General features: G+C 29.2%; 1 protein-coding gene across 1 annotated transcript; it reads right to left on the bottom strand.

The window, feature by feature from the left end:
* Window positions 1-477: 477 nt before the first annotated feature.
* LOC126686013 (peptidyl-prolyl cis-trans isomerase CYP18-1) lies at window positions 478-2,364 on the bottom strand. The gene is made up of 5 exons (XM_050380020.2): window positions 2,218-2,364; window positions 2,033-2,107; window positions 1,515-1,676; window positions 1,224-1,382; window positions 478-820 (listed from the first exon to the last, which is right to left on the bottom strand). Exons 1-5 carry the CDS (start codon window positions 2,218-2,220, stop codon window positions 737-739), a joined length of 483 nt encoding a protein of 160 aa, XP_050235977.1. The 5' UTR covers window positions 2,221-2,364; the 3' UTR covers window positions 478-736.
* Between the last annotated feature and the right edge of the window lie 23,843 nt (window positions 2,365-26,207).

Raw genomic sequence — 26,207 nt, 5'->3', positions numbered from 1 at the left:
ACGTCAAGGTAGGATTGAAAAGGGGATGAAAGGTCAGGGTTTTTTAAGACATTAAGCCTTTATTTATTACTATAATGACATTCATATATTATTCATAATTTTTAGTTCATTTAAATATTTAAATAGGAAAAATAAATAAATCAAACTTCAAATGTATAATTAATTATCCCATTAATTTAATCTACTTCATAGGTTAAAAATCATAGTTTTTTTTGTCAAACTAAATATTAATAGAGCATAATTAAATTTTAAAAAATGAAGTAAAATGATCAAGCATTGTAATTAGATCAATTCATGGAGGACACTAATAATTATATAACATATAAAGCCAATGATATCTATAATTCTATATATTCTCTCCGTCCTAATTTGATGGGCAGTATATAAAATCTATTCATCCTAAATTATAGACACCCCATTGTTGTATATACTCTCATTAAATATGATAGAAAACATTAAAAAACAAACACAAAACACTAAAAAAATGCAAATTTACAACTACATTTCAATAAGGGTAAGTAAGTTTAGTAGTATATATTAAGCGACTGCCTAATGTAATTTGGCAAGCGTAAAGGAGGACATAGTAAGTAAGTAATTATCCCAAAAACACAGAGAGTACTACATTCATGGATTTGAACAAAATGCTGATGTATAACTAACATCAACAGTCTCATTTTATCTGGATACTCAATTGTAAACAATGAGCATACATCAGACTGGAGTCCGGATATTGGAACTAGCCAGCAAGTGGATTAGCGTGTATTGTGACTCTGTTCATCCTTATCTCGGCAAGAGGTCGGTCTCCAGCTCCTGTTTGAGTCTACACAAAACGCGAATAGGAATCCACAATGTTAAATTGATAAGCAAATTTAACAATTGGTATTAAACATTTACAGAGTTATGTTGTTTTAGGTCTGGACTGGAAAAGAAAATGAAGTTGAACAGATTTAGTTGATTTAGTTGCTACCTCAGCCACAGAGAACTATTAAAATTGATTCTTTTCCGCTGATTAGTACCAATTGCTTCGTAGGAATTAGCAAAAAAGAAGTATCTCGAACATTGATCATTATATTAAGGACTTATGCAACTAAATACTTGAAGTTGAAACATATTGCCCATAACACAAGTAAACGAACATAAGGGATTGAACAGAAATATAGTCGTCTAAGTCTCATAGTTATGGCACCTTCAAAAGAAAAAAAGGAACAATTAATATAACATACCTTCTCCATGAGATCAAGGACTTCAAAGCCATGAATTACTTTGCCAAATATAGTGTATAGTCCATTGAGATGGGGTTGCTTTGCGTAAGTTAAAAAGAATTGGCTTCCGTTAGTATTAGGCCCGCTGTTAGCCATTGAGAGTATACCTCTCGCATTATGCTGTAAACAAGAAAAAACATATAGCATCGTCATTATAAAAGCTGCAGTTGCTAAAATTGATACGTGCGGTCATTATCAGCAAATGTTGCATACAAAATTAATTACGTGCTATCACATTTCCATTATAAATACCTTAAGGGACTCTCTAAATTCGTCATTGAACTTCTTGCCCCATATACTAGTTCCACCTTTGCCCGTACCTGTTGGGTCTCCGCCTTGAATCATGAAACCTTTGATATTTCGATGAAATATAGTTCCGTCATAATAGCCACTACCGCAAAGTGCCAGAAAATTCTACATCCAAACAAGGTAAAGACAAGTACAGGGTCAGTAAATACATAAACTGGGGTCAGAACTTAAACATTGGGTTCTGTCTAATCTATTCTCCACTGCTGTGAATTATAGATATCCCGAAAACAAGCGACAATTAAAAGCTATACGAAGTTTTCAATTCGGAACAGTGATATCATTCAAGTTAAACAAACTAGTACAACAAGAACACAACATCAGCAAACAATACATAGCCTACGAAAACCTTATAAAGCTGACGGATTCTAATTCTAATCAAATCCCAATTTAGAACTCCAAATTATGCACATAATTGAGTTTGATTTCACTGGGTAAATTATGATTAAACTTAATTCACTAACCTCGGCGGTCTTGGGTACCTCATCGCAAGCGATTTCGCACTTAATGTCGCCAAGATTGGTATGCAGTGTAACTGACTGTTCCCAAATTTACAAAACAGAGAAGCAAAAACGATAGATTGTGAGTTCGTTTCTCCAAAGAGTAATGCAGTTAAGGTGTTTGATAAAATTACGCAAAGGAAACTTACCATCTCTGAAGGCTCAGAGACAGAAGGAGAATCTCAAGCTTGTTTTACTCTCTCTGAATGGAGAAAGCTCCTCCAAAAATTTCAAACTTCTGCAGTTTCACGAACTTTCGACTTGCTAATAGACTTCGCTATATCTATCATCTACTATTAAAAAAAGTAGGGGTGTGTCGGTCGGTTCGGTTCGGTTCAATTTTGAATATTGAGAAACCGACGGTGTCGAATTATATGAGAATTACAAACCAAATTGCACATCTTTTATTTGAAAACAGAAATAATTTTCACCGAATTTTGTCGGTCGTTTTCGGTTCGGTTCAATTCGGTAATTCAGTTTGGGCTTTACATGAGCCTCCATATGGGCTATTTTGCCAAATTAAAAAAAGTCTTCTTTAGATAAGTACCTATAAAAAATTAAAATATTTTTAAAAATATGATCTCAAATTTTGTTTTTAAAAAACACAATTTGTACTTTTTTTTTTTGCAAAAATAACTTTTGTTATTCTCAAAAATATTTTTTTATCTCAAAAATACGATTTTGGTTAACAATTGGTATACTAACAGGTCACTCGCTTTTACTCACGGTTCACTAACGGTATTCTAAAAACAAAATTATTAATTTTTTTTTAAAAGTATAGTTTGTTTAAAGTACACAATTCAAGTTTACCAATGGTTTACAAACTGATTTATTAACTATGTATTTAAAATAAAAATTATTACAAGCTTACCAACGGTTAACCCAACGTCTACTAACAGTGTACTAAAAACAAAGCTATTGGTGTACCATTAGTACATCATTGGTTAACCAACAACAACAAAAATTCAGCAACAGATTACTAACGATTTATTAATGATATATTGAAAATAAAATTTATTACAAGTTAACCAGCAGTTTACCCAATGCTAACCAATGGTTAACCAACATCCAAGCCATTACAAACATGAAGAGATAGTCTCATAAGCATTTTTCCAAACACTAAAAGTGCAGGCTGTGCAGCACCAGGGTTTTTAAAGCGAAGTATTTTCCTGATTCACTGTGCAACATAGTTTTTAAAGCGAAGTATTTTTCAAGCCAAGAGTTTATGCAAGTTAAATCCTCTCGCCATTCGTCCTTCGTATGGCAAAGTTTGTTGGCAGGAAAAAGAGTTATCGACTCAGGCATAGTGTGGAGGATATGGGATGGGCGGTCTGTGAATGTCAAAAAGATAATTGGGTTGTGACTTCTCATAACATGAAACCAGTCAGACATGTTAATGTGGCAGATGATTGTTCTGTGAACCACTTCATTGACGAAGAGCTGAAACAATGGGACACAGTGAAGTTGAATGGAGTTTTTTCTTCTCAGATTATGGATGACATTATGCGAGTTCCCACTAGCCGTAGACTACCGCCAAATAAGTTAATTAGGCCTCTTAACAAGTCGGGTTTTTATTCGGTTAAGTCGGGATATTAAAGAGCAGTCAGTTTGTTGCAGTAAGATCACGCCAGTTCCTCGAGTGTGAATTCTGATTCTGGGAGTTGGAGTAAGATCTGGAGCTTTGATGTACCGCCAAAAGTGAAGCATTTTATGTGGCGGGTTTGTCATAACTCGCTGCCTTGTAACTCAAATTTAGCTAAAAGCAAGCTTCCAATTGCAAAATATCTGGCCTAGATATAACAATCGTGAGGAATCGCTGCTCAATTGTTTGAAAGAGTGCGAAGAAGTGTGAGGTTTATGGCTTTGATCTCCGCTTAATCTGAGAGTGGATCGATTTGCTCATAGGTCGGTGAACGAATGGTTGGCATTTATGCTTGGTGCGCTTAAAAGAGAAGAGGCCGACTATTTTATCCTAAGCCTTTGGTCTATTTGGAATGATCAGAATGACACTGTGTTTGAGAACCACCGTGTTCTTCCTCCGGTCTTGTTTAGTAGAATCTAGGTCATGATCACACCAGTTTCATCCAAGGAGCCAAGAGTAGGTCTGTGACCGGTCAAGCTTGGAAGCCACCTCAAGCTGGCGTCCTTAAGATCAATTCGGATGCAGCAATCTCAGCCGAAAAGAAGATGGCAGCTATTAGTGCAGTGTGCAGGGACTCTACCAGAGCCGTTCTTCGCTGTGGAATTGCTATTTTGCATGGAATAACTAACGCAGAAGCTGCTGAAACTGAGGCCATTGGTTTAGGGTTACGAATATCAGCTGGACTACCGTTTACCAAGCTGGTTTGTGAATCAGACTCTCTAAATGTGATAAACATGTTTCAATTTCCTCACAACGTAATGTATTCTACTCAACTTTTAGTGGAAGCACTACTAGAAAACAGTCGATTAGCGACGGATTTAAAATATGTCGCTAAAATCAAGTTAACCGACACATTTAGCAACGGAGTTTAAAACCGTCGCTAAATCCTAATAAAAATTGGCGGGATTCAGCCCGCCAATAAAAATAGCACTTTTAGCGACGGATTCATTAATCGGTCGCTAAAAAAATCAATTAGCGACGGATTGTTTAATCTGTCGCTAATGCATCACTTTTAGCGACGGATTAAACAATCCGTCGCTAAAAGTGCTTTTTTATTAAAAAAACTAATTAATAAAAATTAATTTATTAAGAAATTATTATTAATTAATAAAAAAATTATCAATACAAATATTTGAAAAATATTAATTAAAAATATTAATGTAAAAAATAATTATATTAAAATGTGAGAATAATGTGTAAAAGCAATAATTAAAAAAATTATTTATTGATTATTTATTTAAAAAGTAATTAGTATAATAAAATAATTATTTTATAATACGGGAGTAAATTGCGGGAGTAAATATTTGTTCCTTTTAGTTGTATTTAAATATAATATACATACATATATAACAAGAATCTGAGTTGGTTAAGATAGAGCTATGCGTGGGAAAACTCCAAAGTTAAAGAGTTTGGATTGGAGCAATGAGAGGATGGGTGACCTACTGGGTTAGAAAATTTATAAAAATTATGGGTGGGTAAATTGTGTGATCTATCGCGGGCGGGTGTGTGACAGTCGGCTACCGATCAAATCATATTTCATTTTACAATTTTAATTAAAAAAAATATTTTTAAAATATTTTTAATTTCAAAAAATTAGTATTCGTCGCTAAATTTTTAAAAAATCGTCGCTAAATTTTTTGTTCTCTCGTTAAACAATTTTGCGACAAGAAATCCACCGATGGACTAAGTCCGTCGGTAATCAGTCGCTAAAAGTAGAATTTCTAATAATGAAGATTGCATTTCTAGTTTTAAGTGGGAGGGAAGTAGCTTTTAATTTTCTGAAAAGAGAGGGTAACCATATAGCTCATGCTTTAGCTTAATGAGGTATGTTTATAGGTAAAGATTGCGTTTTGACGGGAGTGTTTCATTCCCGGTCAATGAGCTGTAACTTTATTTCCTTAATTAATACAGTGACAATTTTCCACTCAAAAAAAAATTGCCATATAATACTACGACTTTTTTTTTTCAAATCCATCATTCAGTGTATTTTTATTGACCAACTTTTTCACTAAATTATCAATGAAAGACCCAAATTATAAATTGACATTAAATATTATTATATTTCAGTTAGAGTATGTAGGATTAGAAATTTTTAGTCAAAAAAATACACCGAAATTTACTTTCTTAATAGATTTGAAACAAAATGAAAGGTTGTACCTTCAAATGCCAATTTTTAAAAGTCGTGATTAAAATAAAAATTCGTGTAAAGTCGTGATTATTTTATAAAATTAATCCTAAATTATAAAAATAATTTGTTTCTACTATGTATTATATGCGCTAATGAAAAACCTTCTTTTAAAAAAAATAAAAATATGGAGACGTAATCTCTACAGCTAAAACTAAAAGTATAGGAATCCAAAAACAATAAAAAAAAGTGCAAGGGAATAAAAATGCGTTATTATTCATGTTTATTTTAGAGCATGTAAATAGTTAAATACACTCAAAAATAAAAGTACTCTCCCAATTTGTTCCAAGAAAATTTAATTACTATTTTATTTCGCCTTCTAGATAGGCACAAAATAAGGGTTTGGATAGGCTCTAATTACGTGGCATCTCACTTGCATAGTTTTAACACATAAATGAATTATGCAATGTCTTTTTTTTCTGTTTTTTAAAAACAAAAAGGTCAACGCGCCTCTCTGAACTTATGACACGGGATTATCTAATTTAATTTATACTTTTTTAAGCAACTATCTCAAAACTCTTCATTTTTAGGTCAAATAATCCTATAATTTATATTTTTATTTTAAAAAATAGATTTAGGATAATTATATCGCTGCAATTAGGAAAGTATCTAATTATTTTTTTGTATCCCTCATTTCCGATTTGTATTTTTACGCGTTTTAAAAATATAATTATGGGGTTATTTGACCCAAAAATGAAGAGTTTTGGGGTTAGTTGCCCAAAAAGGTATAAACTGGATTAGATGACTCCGTGTTACAAGATTAGGAGCCGCGTTGACCTTTTGTTCGTTTTTTTAATGCTGAAATTGCACTTGCTTTATCATTTTCCCAAATTTTTTCAGAAATACTTTAAATATGTGTAGGGTTGATTGAAAATTATAGTCTTTAGATGGTCTATGCAATCAAGGAGCAACATCATTAGAAAACTACAAATTAGCAACGAATTTTAGCGACAAATTTATTTCATGTTTGTTCAGGTTTTACTGGAGTAATTGATCCTGAAAGTTACTTAACTTTAGTTTTTTCATTTTAATTATTAAATTTTAATTTTTTTAGCTACTGGATTTTTTTTTCATTTTGTTTTTTTTATGATAAAAAATGTTTAGGTGGTCAAAATTTATTTATTTTTACTTGAAAACTTACTATGTATGTATAATTTGGCCCATAAACTCTCTTTCAAAATGAAATTACGTGTATGGCGAAATCCGGCTGTCCTCTAAGCATCTTTTTTGCTGAAAACACTCATTTTAAAAATAAAATAAAATTTAGTAATCTAAAAGAAATAATAAATTAAAGTGTAGTAATTGAAAAATTGAAATTTCAAAACCTTCAAGATTAATTACCCGTTATTATTCACAAAGATCGGATTTGTGCAGGACTATAAAAGTTAATTTATTATTCTCTTCTCATCCTCCAGTATCTATAGAAGCAAAAAATCTCCTAACTAGTGTAATTTTCCTTTGAGCTATATAATTTTTACTGGTTGAAAACCGAATATGGTACATTAACGGGTAATTTTCACAAATTGTTCCAGAATTTTTGTCTTTTTCCCCAAACCGTCCCTGAACTTTAATTTGATATCGCAAATTTCCCTATCATCATTTTTATGATAATTGCATTCAATATATTGACTTGAAAAAACAGAAAGTTCAAAACCTTCAAGATTAATTACTAGTTATTATTCATAAAGATCATATTTGTGCATGTAATAATCTGAAAACTGGATATTGAGGAGTAAGCGACGCGTCTCATTTTGAATCATCAAAATGAGAAAATAAGGAATTTAGCGAATAATTAAATAAAAGAGAACCCGAGTAGGTCGATATTGAAGTTCAAATAAGAGAATTTCAATATTAACATTCCATAAAAGAAATGGAAATGGACTTAAGAAGAACATACAGAAAATTGGATAAAAGTATATTTAGTCCCTTAATTGGAAAATAATAATTTAACTCCCGACAAATATAATTTCAATAAATAATTGATGTGAATTAGTATTAAAGAATATAATATCGATTATTTGGATATCGGTACTTATTGATGGATACTGAATCATAACATAACTACTGTAAAGTCGAGTCGCACTAGATAAGCCCTAAGGAGAACATCAATTCTCGCATAAGATGACTAATCAAGGATAGCTCGTCCCGAATCCATAGGATTTGCCGGAATCGAAGAACAAATGGAGAATCGGACGAATCCCCAAACAGACTGACATTTCCGAAGACTCAAAGAAAGCGTGTCACCCAAGGGATACGCCCAATGATCATATATCTCTCCTATTTGGATGCAAAATAAATTAGGAAGATAAGTTTATTTAGGAAGATAATCCTAAATAAGACATTCCTTGGATAGGGAATCTCTTTCCTATTCAAGGTCAATCTTATTTTATAGAAATCACATTCCCACTTGAAATCTGCTAGGTATTCACTCAACTATTATATAAATGAGTTTAAGGTATGCCTAAAACACATATTACATTATACACAAAACGTTGCTCAAGCCAATACTGACTTTAGCATCGGAGAATTAATCGGACAACCACCGTCCGGTTAGCTTCTACCCTATTTTGCAGGTTCATTAATCGGATCAGAAGGAAGACTTCATCACTTATCAAAGCAAAATTTGGAAGGAAAAGTGAGAAAATAAACATTTTAACTCAAATTGGAATTTGAGCGTTTTTAGCCAAAAATTGCTAAAATATCTGAAATGAATCATGAAATACCAAAGTGATATTATTTATTTGGATAATAAATAATATAAAATTTATTGGGGCTAAGAAATCGGATAATCGATCGATGAAATTGGATAAAATATAAGTATAAATCAAAGCGAATTGAGCCAATTTCTTTAAGGACCAAAGGAGACCTTTAGCCAAATCCATTAAAATCAAATGAAGTTAATTTTAATTCAGCAAGAACTCATTCTCAGCTGAAGCAAAGAAACTCGTATGTCTTCTTCCCCAAAACTCAACATTCAACAAAATCTTCAAATCATTATAACTTCTTCGTTTTAGATCCGAATTGGGCGATTCTTGCGGCCACTGAACGAGCGGAGAATCCTATTCACATCTATTCCGACATTCAAGGTAATAAGCTCATTATCTGTCTAGGGTTTCTGAGATTTTGAGTTCGGTTTATGTGATTGTTATGATGATTTATGTAATTGAAGTTTGTAAAGTTTTTAAGAGTTTGAATAGAGCAAGTTTGATGGTCAATTTGGAGCTAAACCTTCGGCATAGATAAGAATCGTGGTGAGGTTTAAATTCTGAAATTTTTGATTAAGGAAATTGAATGCGAAATTGGTTTAGGGTTCGGCCATTGTATTTATGATGTTTGATTTGTTGATGATTGTTTTGATTTAGGAGTATTTTTTATATTAATCTCGTCTGAGTTCCTTTACTCCCAGATTAATTCTTTTTATATTAAACCGGTTAATCCGTTAACCAAAAAAGCCATATGAAGATATTTTTCACGGTTTCGTTAAAGCATTAAAATTCAAACCGATCTCATCTATAAATTAAGAGATTCGAGCAAGGAATATTTTCACGCGAACATTTTTTATCCGTAGTTTTCTCGTAAATGTAGGATATGATATTGTTGCTAAGGATAAATGAAGACCCAGAGAAGGCATTGGACTAAAGGCTACAAGTTATGAAACATATTTAGTTTTCTTAACTTTTAGACAAGACATAGTTCTATTAATTTTACTTCAACTTGCATATTACAATTAAGGTATGAATTAAGTAGACATTACATTAAGGGTATTGAATAGACATTAACATTGCAAGTTATGTATGTGTTTCCATTATTGATATTTTAGCCTTCAAATATCACATCTCGATTATGTTTTTGAATTATAATAATTATATTCGAAAATTTTCATACTAAAAAGAAGTTTTGAAAAATTTATCTTTACTCACCCATGAATAAAAAAAGACGGTTGTGTGATACTGTATTATAATAAATATAGGGGAGATTATAACCGCCTCTAGAAACTACCGTAACTTAAATGCTTACCCCGACAATAGGTTTAAAATCCATAGATTTAAATTCTATTGATTTAAAATCCATTAATTTTATTAAAATCGATAGATTTTAAAAACCCTCGATTCAAAAAGATGCCTAATTCTCTTTTGTTTTCTTTTCACACAAATTTCTTTTTTCATTCCTAAATGAATAGACGACCATTTGAAAAAAATGAAAAATACACACAATCTGTTTAGTCTTTCACTAACATAGTACCTTATAGCTTTCTCTCCAATATTCTCAAGCTATGTTTAAACTTTAAATGAAAAATCCACATTGCATTTTGGATCTTGAATTCATTCAGTTTCATTTTAGTTAAAATCTGCTACTTCTATTAAGTGTATATTGCAGGCCGGTAAAAATATAAATTACTCATATTTTAATTTTAATTTTTATTACTTAATTTTTGTCCATATATTTTTATTAAAAAAATTCCTTAAAGGAGATTTATTTTTTATTTTTTTGTAGTTATATTTTATTGAAATATACATAAAGTAATTGTTCAATTAATTATTCAATAATTATTTTAATAAAATTCAAAAGTTAAAATTTAATTTAATAAATAAATGTACAATGCTCAAAGTCAAAAAATAATTTATCAGAAACCCTACAATAGATTAGCTAATATAACATAAATTTAAAATTTAGCTGACAAAATTAGAAGTACAATAATAAATTAGAAATATAAAACTACAAATTAATAGTGTAAGCAAAAGGGATAATATTGTCAATATATAAAATTTTGGAGTTTTACAATCAGCACATGGAGTGCGGAACTAATTAATAACAAAATAACACTCTAAATAATAACAAACTAAATAAACAAACTAAGAACATAAATTAGAAACTCTCTTAATATCCTTGAATAACTTCTTCTACTTTTCTTGATCTGCCTTTTTCTGGAGAATTGATTCGTAGTCTGAAAAAAATAAGTAACAAACATATTAGATTTATAAAAATAAAAAAAGATAAAAATAAAAAAATTAAAATATATAATACTTACTCTTGGTGCGGTAGTATCGCAAAGAGATGGCTAAAATCGTGAGAATTGTTCCTTGGAGTATTAATTTATGACAATTAAAACATAATTTTAAATAACCCTTTCGAGGTTGATAAAAGATTTCTAAATCATTAACCATTTAAAACTTCAGACATCTTAAAATGATTTTCTGCAGAACCAACATTGAAAAATAATAAAACAATACCCATTAACCAAGACATGAGATTGGTACCATAAGGTCCATAACCAACTTTTTTTATAAAATTTGAGTGATTTTGCAAAAAAGTTAAGGGTAGAAAATGTTAAAACAAAAAATAACAAATGGGTTTTCATCAGTTTTTACAAATTATAATCCTTCTGATAGTTTTTCTTCTTCTTACCCATCTCATCGTTTTTCTTCTTCTTGCCTATCTCTTCATCACCGGAAGCTTGTGCCCTCACTTCTTTTTTAATGACAAAAGCAATTTGTTTTCTCAAAAATATCAAATTTATAGTTGCATGAAGTTGGTTATGCATGCATTGGAACACGATTTGTTGGAATTAAAACAATGAGAAATCATCTGCTTGTAACAACCCTAGTTTCTTTGTAGCTATGGTAGAAATAATACATGAAGATATAATTAACTGATAAGAAGTGGAGATGTTATAAAACAACCATTTATGGGTTCCGATAGAAGGGGGCGACCGCCTCCCTCGCCCATAGTATTTTTTTAAAAGGCCTAATCTCCCAAAACCCCCCGATCTTTAGACTTATTTTCAATTCCACCTCGATGTTAAAAACTTGTCAATTTTACCCACTTTTAAATTTTTCATTTTCAATTGTACGCGGTCATAACTGCCCTTTTATCTTGAAGGATTGATTCTCTCTCACATTTACGTTGATTCTCCTTCCAGAAAAAACCTCACTTATCTTCTTTTTTTAAATCTTAACCGAAGCAGCAAATAATAAGCTTATAGTTTTAAGAATTGAATATCAAACAAGAATTGTTATGCTTTTATATTTATATACAATACTGAGTCTACATCGGTTGGGCAAAAGAGATCAAGTTTAGTTTGTTTAACCTGTATTTTTTTTCAGTTTTATAACTCCTTTTGTGGTAAGTGCTATTTTTTGCAGAAATATTTGGTTTGTTTATTTTAGGTAAGCATCGCTCTACTCTAATTTTTTTCAACAATTATTACTCTTATTCTAATTAATTAATGTGTTAGAAAACATTGTTATATCTATTGATTTAGAATCCATTGGTTTTATTAAAATCTACGGATTTTAAAAACCATCGATTCAACCTAATTCTCTTTTGTTTTCTTTTTACACAAGTTTTTTTTTCATTTCTAAATGAATAGACGACCATTTGAAAAAAAATGAAAAATACACACAATCTGTTTAGTCCTTCACTAACATAGTACCTTATACCTTTCTCTTCAATATTCTCAAGCTATGTTTAAACTTTAAATTAAAAATTCACATTACATTTTGGATCTTGAATTCATTCAGTTTCATTTTAGTTAAAATCTGCTACTTCTATTAAGTGTATATTGCAGGCCGGTAAAAATATAAATTACTCATATTTTAATTTTAATTTTTATTACTTAATTTTTGTCCATATATTTTTTATTAAAAAAATTCCTTAAAGGAGATTTATTTTATATTTTTTTGTAGTTATATTTTATTGAAATATACATAAAGTAATTGTTCAATTAATTATTCAATAATTATTTTAATAAAATTCAAAAGTTAAAATTTAATTTAATATAAATGTACAGTGCTCAACGTCAAAAAACAATTTATCAGAAACCCTACAATAAATTAGCTAATATAACATAAATTTAAAATTTAGCTGACAAAATTAGAAGTACAATAATAAATTAGAAATATAAAACTTCAAATTAATAGTGTAAGCAAAAGGGATAATATTGTCAATATATAAAATTTTGGAGTTTTACAATCAGCACATGGAGTGCGGAACTAATTAATAACAAAATTACACTCTAAATAATAACAAACTAAATAAACAAACTAAGAACATAAATTAGAACCTCTCTTAATATCCTTATATAACTTCTTCTACTTTTCTTGATCTGCCTTTTTCTGGAGAATTGATTCGTAGTCTGAAAAAAATAAGTAACAAACATATTAGATTTTTAAAAATAAAAGAAAATAAAAATAAAAAAAATAAAATATATAACACTTACTCTTGGTGCGGTACTATCGCAAGGAGATGGCTAAAATCGTGAGAATTATTCCTTGAAGTATTAATTTATGACAATTAAAACAAAATTTTAAATAACCCTTTAAAGGTTGATAACTGATTTCTAAATCACTAGCCATTTTTAAAACTTCATACATCTTAAAATAATTTTCTGCAGAACCAACATTGCAAAATAATAAAAAATACCCACAAAAACATGAGATTGGTGCCATAAGGTTCATAACCAATTTTTTTACAAAATTTGAGTGATTTTTCAAAAAAAGTTAAAGGTATAAAATGTTAAAACAAAAAATGACAAATGGGTTTTCATCAGTTTTTGCAAATTGTAATCCTTCTGATCGTTTTTTTTCTTCATGCCCATCTCATCGTTTTTCTTCTTCTTGTCCATCTCTTCATCACTGGAAACTTATGCCTTCACTTCTTTCTTAATGACAAAAGCAATTTGCTTTCTCAAAAATATCGAATTTATAGTTGCATGAAGTTGGTTATGCATGCATTGGAAAACGATTTGTTGGAATTACAACAATGAGAAATCCTCTGCTTGTAACAACCCTAGTTTTTTTGTAACTATGGTGGAAATAATACATGAAGATATAACTAACTGATAAGAAGTGGAGATGTTATAAAACAACCCTTTATGGGTTCCGATAGAAGGGGGCGTCCACCGCCCCTCGCCCATAATATTTTTTAAAAAGGCATAATCTCCTAAAACTCCCCGATCTTTAGATTTATTTTCAATTCCACCTCGACGTTGAAAATTTGTCATTTTTATCCACTTTAAAATTTTTCATTTTCAATTGTACACGGTCATAACTGCCCTTTATCTTGAAGGATTGCTTATCGCGCACATTTACGTTGATTCTCCTTCCAGAAAACACCTCACTTATCTTCTTCTTTTAAATCTTAACTGAAGCTGCAAACATTACACTAATAGTCATTTTGAGAATTGAATATCAAACAAGAATTGTTATGCTTTTATATTTATATACAATACTGAGTCTACATCGGTTGGGCAAAAGAGATCAAGTTTAGTTTGTTTAACCTGTATTTTTTTTCAGTTTTGTAACTCCTTTAATGGTAAGTGCTATTTTGTGCAGAAATATTTGGTTTGTTTATTTTAGATAAGTATCACTCTACTCTAATTTTTTTCAACAATTATTACTCTTATTATAATTAATTAATGTGTTAGAAAACATTGTTATAACTATTGATTTAGAATCCATTGGTTTTATTAAAATCTACGGATTTTAAAAACCATCGATTCAACCTAATTCTCTTTTGGTTTCTTTTCACACAAGTTTTTTTTTCATTTCTAAATGAATAGACGACCATTTGAAAAAAAAAATGAAAAATACACACAATCTGTTTAGTCCTTCACTAACATAGTACCTTATAGCTTTCTCTTCAATATTCTCTAGCTATGTTTAAACTTTAAATTAAAAATTCACATTACATTTTTGATCTTGAATTCATTCAGTTTCATTTTAGTTAAAATCTGCTACTTCTATTAAGTGTATATTGCAGGCCGGTAAAAATATAAATTACTCATATTTTAATTTTAATTTTTATTACTTAATTTTTGTCCATATATTTTTTATTAAAAAAATTCCTTAAAGGAGATTTATTTTTTATATTTTTATAGTTATATTTTATTGAAATATACATAAAGTAATTGTTCAATTAATTATTCAATAATTATTTTAATAAAATTCAAAAGTTAAAATTTAATTTAATAAATAAATGTACAGTGCTCAACGTCAAAAAACAATATATCAGAAACCCTACAATAAATTAGCTAATATAACATAAATTTAAAATCTAGCTGACAAAATTAGAAGTACAATAATAAATTAGAAATATAAAACTACAAATTAATAGTGTAAGCAAAAGGGATAATATTGTCAATATATAAATTTTGGAGTTTTACAATCAGCACATGGAGTGCGGAACTAATTAATAACAAAATAACACTCTAAATAATAACAAACTAAATAAACAAACTAAGAACATAAATTAGAAACTTTCTTAATATCCTTGAATAACTTCTTCTACTTTTCTTGATCTGCCTTTTTCTGGAGAATTGATTCGTAGTCTGAAAAAAATAAGTAACAAACATATTAGATTTTTAAAAATAAAAGAAAATAAAAATAAAAAAATTAAAATATATAACACTTACTCTTGGTGCGGTACTATCGCAAGGAGATGGCTAATATCGTGAGAATTATTCCTTGAAGTATTAATTTATGACAATTAAAACAGAATTTTAAATAACCCTCTAAAGGTTGATAACTGATTTCTAAATTACTAGCCATTTTTAAAACTTCATACATCTTAAAATGATTTTCTGCAGAACCAACATTGCAAAAATACCCACCAAGACATGAGATTGGTGTCATAAGGTTGATAACCAAGTTTTTTACAAAATTTGAGTGATTTTGCAAAAAACGTTAAAGGTAGAAAATGTTAAAACAAAAAATGACAAATGAGTTTTCATCAGTTTTTGCAAATTGTAATCCTTCTGATCGTTTTTCTTTTTTTTGCCCATCTCATCGTTTTTCTTCTTCTTGCCCATCTCTTCATCACTGGAAACTTATGCCTTCACTTCTTTCTTAATGACAAAAGCAATTTGTTTTCTCAAAAATATCAAATTTATAGTTGCATGAAGTTGGTTATGCATGCATTGGAAAACGATTTGTTGGAATTACAACAATGAGAATTTCTCTGCTTGTAACAACCCTAGTTTTTTTGTAACTATGTTGGAAATAATACATGAAAATATAACTAACTGATAAGAAGTGGAGATGTTATAAAACAACCCTTTATGGGTTCCGATAGAAGGGGGCGGCCGCCGCCCCTCGCCCATAATATTTTTTAAAAAGGCATAATCTCCTAAAACCCCCCGATCTTTAGATTTATTTTCAATTCCACCTCGACGTTGAAAATTTGTCATTTTTACCCACTTTAAAATTTTTTATTTTCAATTGTACGCGGTGATAACTGCCCTTTATCTTGAAGGATTGCTTCTCGCGCACATTTACGTTGATTCTCCTTCCAGAAAACACCTCACTTATCTTCTTCTTTTAAATCTTAACTGAAGCTGCAAACATTACACTAATAGTCATTTTGAGAATTGAATATCAAACAAGAATTGTTATGCTTTTATATTTATATACAATACTGAGTCTACATTGGTTGGGCAAAAGAGATCAAGTTCAGTTTGTTTAACCTGTATTTTTTTTCAGTTTTGTAACTCCTTTAATGGTAAGTGCTATTTTGTGCAGAAATATTTGGTTTGTTTATTTTAGGTAAGCATCACTCTACTCTAATTTTTTTCAACAATTATTACTCTTATTATAATTAATTAATGTGTTAGAAAACATTGTTATATCTAATTGTATATAAATTCTAACGCTTAATTTGCTCTTTTTAAAATTATTCTGATCAACTTCTTCCATTTTTCTAAAATTTAAATAATATAATAATATATATTATATATAAAAGTACGGATTGGCGGAGGATAAGCAAATTTACCTAATAATCCTTTTAAATTTATTACTAAAAAAAGTTTTATACTAATTAACTAATCAATTATTTAATTAATCACTAAATATATTCTAATTAGACTCCTAATTATAATAAATTGTGTCATAATGTAAAGGCTTAAATGCACCAAAACTCACTAACTTTCGCGTGTTTTTGGTATTTAACATAATCTTTTAATTTTGGCATATTTAACATGAACTTTTCAATTTTTTGCAATTAAGACCACGTGTGTTTTCCTTTGAAAATTAGTGTTATTTTACATTCAAAACGACGCCGTTTTAATTTGAAACGGTGTCGTTTTACATCTAAAACGGTGCCAGTGTCTTTAATTGCAAAATTTTGAAAGTTAACGTACTTTTTTGTCAGAATTAAAAGATTATGTTAAATAATAAAAACATGTGAAAGTTGGTGATTTTTGGTGCATTTAAGCCTAATGTAAATTTTCTTATTCCTAATTATTTTCCTTCTTTTATATTTAAATAAAACATAATCGTACAAACAACTGAATTTCATTTTGGCAACTCCTCTCATTCCTTATCTTTTTGCTATTTTTACGTTTAAATTCGTATTCTTTTTTCTTCTTTTACGTTTGAATAAAATAAAGGAAAAAGCTATCCGGATAGAATCTATCCGGATAGAAAGGTCTATTTTGGTCATTTGGTTTAGTATTTAAAGGTTATTTAAGTAATTTAAATTAAAAGTAGAATTGAAAAGACAATTGCAACCTTCAGTCAATAAATAATGTCTCGAAATTAGTTATAGATTAGGAGGGCCTATCGTGAATGTTTCGAAAATTAGTTAGAGACAGGGCCGGCATAGTTGCTATTTTCAGGTTAGGGAATGGGGGAATCATGATCTTTGATCTGTGTCATGTACATTTGAATTTGAAAAAAATGAAAATAGTGTTATTTTAATTTGATTAAAATATAATAAAAAATATTAGAAAAAATAGAAAATAATAAAAGTTGATTAAAAGATTTGATTATAACTGACCTTAAACGCAAAGTTTGATATTTTTAAGTGATTAGACCTTGTTTAAAACAACACAAATAATAAGGTGGTGTATTAATTTTGCACGCAAAGAATGATGTATACATTCGTTTAATTAACGATTTAGATTTGTTTTATTTTTCTTGGTCTATAAGAGATATGAATATGCATAGCTCGATTCTCTTCAATAATTAAAATATCAAAAGTGTTCGGTTTTTAAATAGAATAAACGAATTAAAGACAAGAGGTTAATAAAAATAACTACTTAAATATGTATTTTTTAAATTTTTTTTACATATTTTCACCCTTTTTTATTTTTATGAGATGAAAATATTATACGTATAAAATAATATGTAATATTTTATATGAAAAGCATATTACTTTAAATTTAAAATATAAAGCAATTAATTTAAGAGGTAATGTTATAAAAAATTATAAACTATATTTGTTTTCTCAATTTAATCATGAATTTTAAAACATCTCAATTATATGTACAAAGTTTAGTTTTTACTCAATTTAATACACGAGGTCATAATATGATGACGTGACTGCCAAAATTGATGTCCATCTCAGCAAAATCACATCAATAAATGACATGTCAGCATATGTATCGAATTGAGAAAAAAATGAAACTTCTAGCATACAATTGAGACGCTTTAAAGTTCGTGGTTAAATTAAAATATATATATATATATATATATATATTTTATAATTTTTTTAACATTACCCCCTTAATTTAATGAGAAATAACTATTAAGTTAGTATGTCTTCAAATTACTTACAATATCACATTTTCAAATCTTTTTCTTTGTTTCAAATTCGGGTGTTGTTTTTTTCGAATTACAAAGTGTTGTTATTATTGAGAGTGAAAATCCAGTTTGGATGCATCAATTTGATGTTCCAGTTGCGCATTATGCTTCATAGGTGTACTTAATTGTCAAACAGGCTCAGCGGGTTACAAATGCTATACTGAAATAATAAAATTTAATTTAAAAAGTAGTTAAATAAAAATTAAAAATTAGTTAGAGATAAGATAAATTGTAATTTAAATATTAATTACTAAAATTAAATAGTAAAATGAATAATGTTTAGTAATTATTAGTGGTGATTTTTTTTTACAAAGGTCAGAATAGTAAATATTTTTAATTAAATGATTAAATTAAATAAAAAAGAATTTCTATCCGGATAGATTCTATCCATATAGCATCACCCATCCGGATAGAATCTATCCGGATAGAAAAGGCTATTTTAGTCTTTTGATTTAGTATTTCAAGGTTATTTGAATAATTTAACTGAAAAGTAAAAATATAAAGACAAGTATAACCTTCAGTTAATAATAATTTTTTACAGTTAAAAACAGCCATAATCTTACTAAATCAGTTATGTTTTGAAAATAAAATTTAGAACAAATCATTTGACAGCTAATGTTTTTCCTTCTTTGGAGTTATTTTTTGTTAATTTACTTACGTGGTAAAAAGTAAGAAATTTCTCTGCAGCTAATATTTCAAATTGGTTAGAGATGAGATTGATTAGAGATGAGACTGATAACAAACTAGTTAAAAAACTTGAATCTACTCAGTTATAGCTTTAACTTCATGACATGCGTGAGATGATTTCACTATGCTAAAGTCTACAAAATTCACAGAACAGGCTTGGTAGCTGGCTCATACTTAGCCCCAACTATCAAGCCAACACTTAAATTAAAATTAAAATTATATGGAATGTATATTTGACTTTTACTAAATTTAACATAGTTTATTTTTATTTAATTAAAGTATAATAATAAATATTAAAAAAATTATACAATTATGTTTTATTAATCTTCTTTCACAGTATTAATAAATATTAGAAACAAATAAACAATAATTTGGTGAGTTAACGATTTTAATGTACTTTTCTTGTATGTATCAAATTTTTTTCAACCATTAGATTTTGTACATTAATAATCTAGATTCATATTTATATCAAAAATAAATTTAACGACTAAAATCTAAATCTTTTAGTTAAATTATTTGATTAATTCTACTAACACAAAAAAAAAATTGAATTACTGATGTAAACGATAATGGATGATTATTTCGTCTAATTTCAAAAAAGTGGAACAAAAGTATGATTTTTTTTCATATTTATAAACTTCATTGTTATTTTTTCTAAAATGACTAAATTTAATGTAAGAGTGAACATTTAGAAGATCAACCAAGCCAAACTCTTCTAAATTTAAAATTGAATCTACCAAAAAAATTAACTTGAACTGAACTAACCATTGAAAAAACAAATTAATTCAAAAAGTGATTTTCTCTTCAAATATTGGTACGTTATGTTAAAACTGATAAAAATATATAAAAAAATGAAAAAGCTTTAGTATTTGATTATCCAGCCAGTTCGGTTAATTTTAATTTACAAAATTCGAAATCAAAACCAATGCGGCCCCCGTTTTAACCATACCAAAACCGATCAAACGTCATCGATTAGACTGATTAAGATGGAGGTCATTTTACACCAATGAATGAATGCCAACTCAGCACCTTATATGAATTTGGGAAAAAGTGCTAGTTCGTGTATGAAAATGAGAAAACTTAAACTGCATGATTAAAATGAGAAAACGTGTAAAGTTCATGATTTTTTTTGACATTAACCCTAATATTAATTGGGATAGTTTTGTCTAGAAAATAACATTATTAAAATAGCTACAAGCTGTTGACAAACTTCAAATATGATTTTTTTTAAAAATAAACGTGTTATGATAAATTGAAATAGAAAGAATAATTCAAACGTGTTTAACCCGTCTAATCCGGAAAAAAATACGTTTATACTTGTTTGAGTAATTTTATTATTAGATTAACGAAAATTTATTATCGGTTCAATTAGATTAAAATCAGTTTGATTAGTCTATACTTAAGTAAAAATTGTAATATAATAATTAAATTGATATATAGGAAAAAAGATCATTTATGCTCTTAATGTTTGACTCGAGGATCAATTAATCCTTCAACGTCCGGAACATATGCTCCTAACGTCTCAAAAAGTGAATAACAGACCCTCCGATTTCGACAACCAGGCCTCCAACGTCTCATTTATAAGTCAAGATCAGAGCTTAGTTGTTCACTTTTTAAAATGTTAGGGGCATATTTAAATTTTTCCGGATGTTAGGGCTCATTTGATCCTGTAGACAATTTATAGGGGCATAAATGACTCTTTTTCTGATATATATTAATATATTTATACACATACATTTTATTTTCTCCACACCAAATTAGAATTATTTGGACAAACATATAAATTAACTAAAATATAATTTAATTAGCAATTAATTATTTAATCTTATTTTTGATCTTTTTCATTCTACGATTTTCTAACCTTTTCTATCCGATAAAAATAAGAAGATAAATTTTATTGTAGATAAATTAAACAATAAAAAATTTGGGTAATTGTTTCAAAAAAATTATTAATTGAGAACTCTTTGAGTTTTTTAATAACTATATAATTTTTTTATTTTCGGAAACGGCCCGAAACATTTCCTTATGAGTTTTTGAGAGTTTTCAATTTCCGAAACGTTTTCGAAACGGGACACGCAACTTTGTCGAAGTTTCCGTGCTTCTTAGCTGATAGTTGAAAGACAATGTCAATTTGGTGAGATTTGTTAAATATAATATTGTCGAAGTTTCCCTAAACAGGAGTACCAATTAATTTTACTTTACTGTTTAGTTAATTTTGAGTTTATAATAATTTTAGTTGTTAGTTTTTGCTTTACCAAGACCACTCAGAGAAGTCGGGTTCTATTGGCATTTTCTCAATAAATTCCATTGCTTCTTTCAATTTAGCAGAACGGCCATATAAATGTACCATAGATGAATAATGTTCTAAACATGGTTTAATTTGATAGTCTTCCATCATGCTAGAGAAAGTTTTCTCCCCCTTAACAACTTCTCCAGCAAGACCGTATGCAAGGATAATACTAACAAAAGTACTTTTGTTGGGCTTAAAGTCCTAATTTTGTCATCTGATCGACAAGGTAATTAAGTGCAGCATCTGAACAACAAAATAAAACATAACCAGCTAGCGATGAGTTCCAGGTGATGAAATTTTTGGACAATGTTCTATCAAATATAGTTCTTGAATATCCTATGTTCCCTGACTTGGCATAAATGTCTATCAGTGAATTCGTAATGGCAAATACATACTTTTTTCTCTGTAATGTAATTAATAATAAAAGAATAATTATGTTTTATCATCTCTACAGTTACCATTAACTTATCACTAAAATATAAACAGTGTAGATTGTTTTTTGAATTTAAATAAGTTGGAGATAAACATTAATTAAAAGTAAATGTAAAAATAAATAGTAATTAAAAATTAACAGTGGTAATAAAAAATAACAGCAAGGTTAGAAGAGTAATCGTTTTTTAATTAAATAATTAATTTTTTAAAAAATGGGTTTCTATCCGGATAGATTCTATCCGGATAGCATCACCCTAAAATAAAATTGTACAAACAACTAAAGTTCAAATTGGCAAATCCTAATTCCTATGTTGCTTCTTTTACGTTTTAATAACATAAAATTATACAAACAGTAAAAAATTTTATTCAATTTTTTACTATTTAATATAAAGTCTTGAATCATTACAATAGCTAATGGTAAAAACACATTTTTTTCATTTCAATTGTACACTAATTTTTTATTTTTTCATAATTTTTTTATTTAAATGAAGAATCATTTAATTAACTAAGTTTAAAAATAAAATAAAATTTATTTCCATTTAAAAAAGTACAAATAAGTCTTTTATTTTTAAAAAACTAACTAAAAATCATAATCAAATTATAACTAATTTAAATTCTTAATTAATTTAACTAAATTTAAATGAATTTTCAACATATACAATTAATATATACTAGACATGGAGAACGTTTTTAATTTTTTCCAAACGAAAAAAACGTCAATTTAATATTTCAGGGTACAATTGAAACATAAAAATACAAAATATGGTAAAATTGACTAATTTTCAATGTCAAGATAGAATTGAAAATGGGCTAAAAGGTCGGGATTCTTTTAGGCCTTATAATTTCATCCTCCCTTTAAATTAATTTTTTATTTTTAATGTATTTCATAGAATCATGTAATGATTATCTTATATATGTCATTTAGTCTAAAAAGTAAAATAAAAGTCAAACTATACACCATTTGGATTGCAACAAATTTTAAAAATAGCCGAACAACACGCCATTTTTTTAAATAGCCGAGCAACAAAACTTCAATCCTTCTAAATCGAAATTCAATCCGTATTTTCACAATTTTTTTCACTGAATATTTTTCAAGAAAACTTCAATATGTAAAGAAGCTGTTTGGTTCGTCAGCTATGGCTACTTTTCTCTGTTAGGATTTTCCACAAGATGTGCGATGATTGTAATAAATTCGGGAAATTCAGACCTACTTGAGTTGCTGAAGTTGAATTATGATAATTTATGATCCACGAGGACGTAAATGACATACTATAACTTCATTGAGACAACATTACGCTATTACTGCCTCCAAACGACATTTAATCATGGGATTATTAAACGAATCAGATTAAGCTAAACAAATTGATGGAGTCTGGATTCTTCAGCTTATCAATAGACCTGCAAAACAGAGTAGAGATCAATCAGACGGTATTTGTCTGATCAACGCTCCGATGCTTAAGTCAGTATAGACTTGAAGCAGGAAATTATTATGTATTAGTTGTGTTTTTCGGCATACCTCAAAGCTTTATATAGGCCACATATGATATCTTGTAGAGTTTGAATAGGAAAGTAATTCTTATTTGATAAGTCTTTGAATAAGAAAGTAATTCCTTCTTCATAAGAGTCCAATTTAGAAATGTCTTCCTAGAATCTCGAATCCAGCTAGATATTAGGCTATCTTTCCGTTATGGAAAGTGAATCCCGAATATCTAGTAATTGGATTTGCATCAAGGATTTAGGCATCGCGCTTTCGGAGCCGATCCCCTTTGTTTACCGAATTCGACAGGATTCAGTTGTGAGAGTGGAACTCGGTCAAAAAGGTGTTTGGCCGTGTCTTTCCTTATTTCCTTTTTGATTTTGAATCTTCCGGTTCAAAGGTGGAGTGATATAGTGCGACTCGACCAATATAACTTATTGTGGAACTCGGTTTTCATCATTAGCCCCCCTCAAGTGGCTAATATCCTTGGTATTCATGTCTTAATGATTCTGGCTCTTCTTGTATGTTTTTGGGCGAGTCGTTTCATTTTTCTTTTGAATTATTGACATGTGTTTGATTCCCGCTTTTTCAGACTTTTCTTTGGATGCCACGTGTTATGTCTTCTTTAATTTATATTCCTCGATTCTCTAAATGCCATCATTGTACAAGTGCCTATATATTTGCATCATTTTTCTCTATTTTTCACTTTTACTTCATTTCTCTGAAATTTTTCTTCTTTCTTCAGAGAGTTCTTTAATTTTCACCGTTGATTTCTCCAGGTATTTTGTAATTGCATCTTTTCGGTCTCGGTTTGTTTTTTCTTTTTTCTTATGTCGTTGAAATGGGTTCTGGCTCGTCCCTCATTAAGCGTTAAGGGCTCGATATTATAGCCCATATTCCTTCTAAATTTTTTCTTTTTTTGATGTTTTGAAGCTTTCTTTTAAGTATGGATTTCCTTCTGATTATGGGGTTATGGTGCCTGATTACCGAATGCATGCCTTCGGTTATCCTGGTTCGCCTCGAAAAATAGTAATTTTCGAGGAGCATTTGATTGATGGTCTTTGTTTTTCTTTGGATCCTTTAATTGTAGAATTTTGCTTAGACTACAGTCTCACTGTATGAGAGATCCACCCTGACACCATTCGGGTTCTTGTCCTTTTTTTGGAGTCATGTACGCTTCGGGGGTATATCCCTTCTTTAAACGTTTTTAATCATTTTGTTTCTTTAAAGAGAAATGATTCGGTTTTTCTTTCACCCTTTTGGGAGGAAAAGTCGCTCCTTCACAAAATTTCCTTATGGCAAGGAATGGAGGCATGGGTACTTTATAGTTACTCATGACTTTGCTTTTTTAAATTTTTCAAAAGATTTTTCTTTGAAGGAATTTGATAATCATCCTTCTCCGATTTCTTTGACCGAATTCATTTTGTCTTTTGACTTGTCTTTTCACAGACGTTTTCAAAAGCCTTTGATTCCTGTTTTAATAAACAGTCATGTTATCAAATGAACACGGGTACTGAATCAAGTGAAGAAATTACTACTCACCAAAACAAAAGACCAAAAAAAACACAGATTGCAAACTGCCTGCGAGCATTTATGCTATCCATCTTCAAGGGCCTCTCTGTGTACATGCATACATGTGGTGCTGCAGTATTTGTAATTATACCTATGAAATGGAATTTTACCAGCTAACGATGTATTACAACAGCAACAGTTTATACCAGCTGCTGAGCCGCTATTCGATTGTCCGTTGCTCACACCACTGCTTTGGGAATTTAGAGCTGTAGCCATTCTCCTCTCAGCGGCAACTGCTCTCTTCTCTCGCTCAGCAGCCTGTGCCTTCTTTAACTCCTCCTGGATGAGCAGCAAGAGAACAAAATAATTGAATAATCTAGACGAATAAACAGTAATGAACTCAATATTGTTTTAACACAAATACTGCATTTTCAAATCTAAAATAGCATCCAGTACTTGTCAATTTCACCATAATTTGTGTTTGGATATGCCTCAATTACGTGGCATCTCACTTGCATAGTTTTAGCAAGTAAATGAATTCTACAGTGTTTTTTTTCCTGTTTTTTTAATGCTGACATTGTACTTTCTTTTTATCGTTTTCCCAATTTTTTAAGGAATACTTTAAATATTGCAGACTTTAGATGGTTTGTGTAATCGAGGAGCAACACCATTAGAAAATAACAAATTAACCACAAATTTTAGCGACAAATTCATTTATGTCTCTTTAGATTTTACTGGAGTAATTGACTCTGAAAATCATTTAACTTTGGTTTTTTGATTTCAGTTATTAAATTTTAATTTGTTTGGCTGCTGGATTTTTTTTTTTATTTTGTTTTTTTACAATAAAAAATATTTAAACGGCAGTCAAAATTTATTTATTGTTCACTTGAAAATTTACCATGTATGTATAATTTGTCCTAAAAACTCTATTTCAAAATGTAATTATGTGTACGGCGAAATCTGTCTGTCATCTAAACATCTTTCTTGCTGGAAAAACTCATTTTTTTTAAAAGTTTAGTAATCTAAAAGAAATAATAAATTAAAGTGTAGTAAATGAAGAAACGGAAAGTTCAATACCTTCAAGATTAATTACCCGTTATCATTCACAAATACCAGATTTGTGCAGTCTTCTCATCCTCCAATTGTTTATGGAAGGGAAAAATCTCATAACTAGTGTAATTTTTCTTTGAGCTATATAATTTTTAGGGTTAATTCTAATAAAATACCAAACGTTTGAGAATTTTATCAGTTATAACCAAACCTATTAAAATTGTCTAGTTTAGCTCATTTCGAGATACTTAGAGCCTTTTCTAGCCATTTGCGAAAAAAATCGAAA

This window comes from Mercurialis annua, linkage group LG6 (assembly GCF_937616625.2).
Source record: "Mercurialis annua linkage group LG6, ddMerAnnu1.2, whole genome shotgun sequence".
Classification (NCBI taxonomy): domain Eukaryota; kingdom Viridiplantae; phylum Streptophyta; class Magnoliopsida; order Malpighiales; family Euphorbiaceae; genus Mercurialis; species Mercurialis annua.
The sequence above is the reverse complement of the archived record's forward strand: the minus strand, read 5'-3'. Positions and strand labels throughout refer to the sequence as shown.